Genomic DNA, 6,000 nt, shown 5'->3' on the forward strand with positions numbered 1-6,000 from the left:
TTGATGATCCAAAGGTCAAGATTTTTTTAGGTGGTGTGGCTTAATGCATATTTAGTTTTTTATTTCAACGATATAGAATACATAGATCGCGCAAAAGAAACATATGCACGTACACGCCACTAGACGTAACACCATACTCATGCACCCACGAATACATTCATAATATAGTAATACACGCTTATAGAGATGGAGACCTATGGCAACTACCTAGTATTACTAAAATTCTAATAAAACTTCACCGGTATGTGCGTAATATTTATGAGCATCCAGATTTAAACAATAATAAGCGAAGCTATAATCACCTACATACAACTTTATCACCACGTCAGTGACACCTCCTTTTTATTTGGTTAATATTGGGCTGTTGGCCCTCGTATGTATCTCGGAATGAAAATTCTTTGAGATTCACAAGAGCTACTTTCACTAGCCTTGAGAACGTGTCGTTTGTATGTTTTTAGTTAAACTTTAAAATTTGACAGCAATTATCGTTTAAAACATGAGAAAAATCTAAAAATTGCCATTGACAAACACCCAAATCCAAGAGTTGTATCAACGAGTGTGAGTTTCATAAAATGTTATAGTACAATCGATTTTGTCCCGAAGATATCATCATCGTTAGAGTTCCATCTATTCCACATTGTTAAATACACTGTTCATTCTATAGCACTTAACGATGATATTTCTATATCATAGTTGCTTGAATGATGGCATTTCATGAAACTCGTACTTATGGATAGCATTTTTTAGAATTGGACGTTTATCAATGACATTTCTTATATTTCTCTTAAAATATTTTGATTTGATACATGAAGCTCATACGGTCATATATTTCTCAAAATATACACTCTTACAATATTGTAATTTTATGGATTTTTGAAATACATTTTATAGGAAATTGATGGTTACAATTAATTTCGAAGATTGTACCAATGTTTCATATTTAAATGACATATTACCATGATCGGGAGGAGTAGATGGATCTAATTTAAGTCAAATTGTTGGCTTACATCCATAATGTTAAAAAAAATGCTAGATTGCCAGCTATGAGGTTTTAGATTGTGGGGGAGAAAAGTAGTTGGTGGAACGGTAGGGACAAAAGGTAATTAAATTCGAGTGTGCAAGTTAACAAAGGTTTGGTAAAACTTGTAAAGCTGTACTATGTTAAAAGGTTGCTCTATCATAAAATGTGGAGTTGCGTATTATGCATACATCGCTTTTAGCTTCCACCACCTTGTTCTTCATTGTACCGAGCAAAATTCAACTTCACAAAACTAAACCCAGTTGAAAAGAATTCGTCAGCTGAAAAAAAAAAGAACATCTCAAGACATCAAGAATCTCAAACCTTGATAGGAGTACATTATTCATTTCCTCCACTTAACGAATACAATATGATTAGCTTATTTTGTTTTGAATGCAGAAATGGAAGATTTTTGGGTAAGAAACAGGAAAATGGCTGCGTCCTGACAATTGATTAGCACTTGATTTTCTAGCAGAGCTACCCTTTTTGTTTCAATAAAACAGGTGCAAATTAGGCATGCCTCCAACCTGCTGCATGTACTTTGACCTTTGTCATCACTGTCTCACCTCATATGATTAGCATCTTAATCTTGCTTTTCCCATCTACCTCTAGAAGAGACCATCAAAATGGCAAATCTAACACGAATGCGACAGTTTCTTCCCTATACTTGGAAAAGGACACAAACAAAAAGGGCAATGATAAATAAATTAATAATACTTGAAAAACACAATCACAAAGTAACAAGCAAACAAAAAACCACCTGACCATCAAATTATTTCTCCCAATTTTTCATACATAAGAACATCCAATTCCACCAGAATTTGATCAATATCTCCCATACATACAATTTAATTACATATATATATATATATATATATATATATATATATATATATATATATATATATATATATATATATATATATATATATATATATATATATATATATATATATATATATATATATATATATATATATATATATATTCGTATTATCCTACTCGAACCCAAGATGAAAATGTCTCAGAGAAAAAAAAGCACAGCAAAAAAAGAGAAGAAAAAAAATGTCGAATTCAGATTGAGCAATTACTATTTGCATTTTTTTTGGCGCGCTTCACCTCCTCATGCGGTGGCATCTGAACCAGAGGAAGACGAAGCAGAGCAGCCTGTAGCCGACGACGAAGCCGAGCATGACGGCGACGTTGCTCCACCGCATGCTCGCCCGCATCCCCTGCTGCCGCAGCAGCGTGGCGCCGTCGAGCACGCAGAGCCCCCCGCCGACCTCGGCGAGGCACTCGGCGCCGCCGCGCGCGCCGCCGTACTCGTTGACGAGGAACGCCTCGAACGGGTACTTGAACAGGCTGGCGTAGTGCATGAACACCCAGTACCTGGGGATGTTCTTGCTCGCCACGAAGTAGCCGGAGAAGAGGAAGAAGCAGCCGATGAGGCCCGCGATGAGGGAGTTGGCGACGATGTAGCTGGGCGCCAGCGCGCTGAAGCACGCGACGAACGAGTTGGCGGTGAGCATGACGAGCCAGACGACGAGGGAGAAGTAGGCGAACCGGCCGGGCTCCCTGGCGAGGCCGGCGAGCCAGTACACCGGCGCGGCGTACAGCAGCGCCGACGCGAGGAGGAGCGGGAGGAACACGGCGGCGTTGGAGGCGACGTAGGAGGCGACGCGGTGCGCGCCGCGGGACGTCTCGCGCTCCAGGATGCGCCGCTCCTGGAGGAACACCGGGAGGCCCTCGGTGGTGGAGGAGAGGACGTAGGTGAGGGTGAAGGCGAAGAAGCCCAGCCTCGACTGGAGGTCGCCGGCGCCCAGGAAGACGGTGCCGAGGAACGCGCCGGCGAGGAGCGACTGCGCCATCCGCGCCGCGAACAGCTGCGGCGTCCGCAGCACCGTCTTCGCGAACCGCGCCGACAGGATGCACACCTCCGCCGCCGCCGAGTTCGCGTACGGCGCGGAGCTCGCGCGCCGCCGTGACGACCCCGACGCGGCGTCCGCGTGGCTCGCGTCCGCCGTGGTGACCTCGGGCTTGAGGGAGTCGATGCACTCCATGGCGTACTCGAGGACGTTGACGTGGGGAGGGATGCCGTGGCCGGAGGCGGCGAGGCGAGCCTCGAGGAAGCCGAGGGAGCCGTGGTGGCGGACGGCGCCGTCGGCGAGGAGGACGACGCGGTCGAGCAGCTCGAGGATGCGGAACCCGGGCTGGTGGATGGTGAGCACGACGGTCTTGCCGTGCGCGGCGGCCATGTCCCTGAGCATCTTGACAATGTGGAGCGCGGAGCCGGAGTCGAGGCCCGAGGTGGGCTCGTCGAGCAGCAGCACGGCCGGGTCGTGCACGAGGTCGACGCCGATCGACACCCGCCGCCGCTCGCCGCCGGACACCCTCCCCACCCTCGACCCGGCCACGTGCCGCAGCCCGAGCTCCGCCATCAGCTCCCTCGCCCTCGCCACCGCCGCCCCGCCATTCCCGCCGCCCGCCCCGCGCAGCCTCAGCCGCGCGCTGTACACCAGCGACTCCTCCACGGTGAGCATCGGGAACAGCGCGTCGTCCTGCGGGACGTGCCCGGACACCCGCCGGAACCTCGCAGCGTCCATGGCGCGCCCGTTCACCAGCACCTCGCCGGCGACCACCCTCGCCGGGTCGGCCGACCCGGCCAGCACGGACAGCAGCGTCGTCTTCCCGGCCCCGCTCGGCCCGACGATCGCCACCACCTCCCCGGGCGGCGCCTCGCACGTCACGCCCCTCAGGAGCAACCTCTCCTCCCCACCGCCTCCAAGAAACAACCTCGCCGCCGCCCCCCTCGCCGGGAGCACGTACGACAACCCCCTCGTCTCGAGGCGGTACCTCGACCTCCTCCTCCCGCCGCCGACGACGGCGACACCAACCTTCCCCAGCGACATGGGCGGCGACACCGTCTCCCTCGGAGACGCCACGGCCGCGGACGACATGTATGCGGGGGACTAGAGAGAGTACGAAGTGTGCAAGCGAGGAGGAGGGAGAGAGTCGCTGGTCGGATGAGAGTGAGGTGAGCTACCCGACCAAACCAAAGTGTCCAAGCAAACCAAACCCCTCCCCTCCTCTCGCGCGCGCGTTTGAGCTGTGGGCGTGTGAGAGATTTCGCGCGCGCACGGTCTCTCTTAACCTACGCCCACCGCACGGACGTTTTTAAGGGGGGTTTTTCTGTCACACACTGATGATTTGGGGCTTGCTTGTGAATCAGGGGGAAGTGACGATTTGGGGGCATAACACCCAAGCTTCTGAAATTGGTGTACTGGGACGGATCAACGCATGGCACTATTTTTATTTTCCATTTCAAATTTCTCATGCCGGTGATCACCTCACCTGTGTTTGTAGTTAGTTGGGTTGCTATAGTTGTAATAGTTTATTTTTCTACCGATTACGTCAGTTAAGTGTCGTCCCGGTGCTCGATCTGAGAATTAGGGGGTGATATTACGGGGCATCTTTGGTTCAATTGGTTGCCTATAGGCTAATAATCAGATCATGATCTGGACGTTTGCCAAATGGAAGGGTATGCTATTTGCTTCAGCTTTTAGTGGCCAACTTTTGGGCAGCTGGTTTTGATTTAAAGTATATTTGTATTTCAAGAATCAAAAGTATTTTATTTACTTTGGAATTTATCCAGTGAGCAAACTACTAGTTCTATCTTTATCTTCCAATAATCCAAACAAAAATTCCATTGTTGATGCGTTGTTTTGACATGAACTCCTCTATGGTATATTTATTAATTATATTGTCTAGGTGTATAGTCAAGATTATTTTTTAAACAGTATCACCTTTTTTTTCTAAATTGTATTTCCACATGTGTCTTTTGTTTTAATTTACACCATTATAATTTAATCCCCCGCCATACTTTTAAAATTTCCACATGTGTCAAACCGTATATTCTTCTCTCATTAACATGGTACTTAGGACATAGGATTGAACCAGGTCTTTTTACCATACTTTTTCTTACAAGTCGTTTTCACCGCACTCTAATGTTCGCTTCGTTCTCAAATATTTCTCAAATGTCAAATTTTATGCGTGGAAGTTAGATGATTATATATTTAGCATGCAACATGCTTCAATACTATGGTATAATTTCAAATATTTACAATTTAGCTGCTAGAATAGTTGTGGTCAAAATTTGAGTATAAATAGTATGTGGTGACAAGTACCCGGGAATGGATATACACTATCATAGAACAAAAATAACGTGTGAGATTAGCCTACACTTACCAATGGCCGTGGTATATATCCATGTGTCGGTTTTTCTCTATAAAAGTAAAACGACTGCCACTGTGCTTCAATACGATATATAATGCTCTCAATATTTTTCTAATATATATTCTCCCTGTATTGAATTTTGTTAAGACATTTTAATTTTGAAAAGTCAAACTCTGTGGATTTTGATCGACAAATAGCTCAATTACAAATGTGTTTAGTGCATAGACCTGCACCGATAGATTTATACTTCAAAGTGCTTTCGCACAATGTAGTCTATATCCATTAAAAATACATTTTATGGGAAATTAATTATCAAACTTCATTCTTGAAGAACAATTTCAAAAAAAAAAAACGTCCTCTAAAAGTCAACAGAGCAACTCGTAGATATTATTATGTGGACTGTTTTTTAACACTTATATAACTAACATAAATAATAGTAGATGCATAAGTCCAAAATTAAGCTTGTGTGGACCATGAATTTATTAGTTGTACCTGTTACTCATCCCCATACATTATATTACATAAACAAGGCATTACTCAGGTTTCTACTTTCTCCTCCTCCATGTTCCTTTTTTAAAATTTCCTGGGGAGATTTCCCTTTCTTATTGTCGTCCGTATTTGTACTGTAGTCATCTCCAGGAAAATTGGCCCTTTCGTTTTGATCATGTCATCGTCAACCTGCAGCCAATCACTACTCCAGGAGTAGTTTACTACCCATATTCTGAAAACCAACCCATGATCTGACCACA

The 6,000-nt window shown here is 45.8% G+C and overlaps 1 protein-coding gene across 1 annotated transcript; it reads right to left on the bottom strand.

Annotated features, from left to right (window-relative positions):
• Window positions 1–1,337: 1,337 nt before the first annotated feature.
• LOC4326649 (ABC transporter G family member 10) lies at window positions 1,338–4,184 on the bottom strand. Its single transcript, XM_015778764.3, has one exon. The coding sequence runs from the start codon at window positions 3,973–3,975 to the stop codon at window positions 2,134–2,136; it is 1,842 nt and encodes a 613-aa protein (XP_015634250.1). The 5' UTR covers window positions 3,976–4,184; the 3' UTR covers window positions 1,338–2,133.
• Window positions 4,185–6,000: the final 1,816 nt, after the last annotated feature.

This window comes from Oryza sativa, chromosome 1, assembly GCF_034140825.1.
Source record: "Oryza sativa Japonica Group chromosome 1, ASM3414082v1".
Classification (NCBI taxonomy): domain Eukaryota; kingdom Viridiplantae; phylum Streptophyta; class Magnoliopsida; order Poales; family Poaceae; genus Oryza; species Oryza sativa.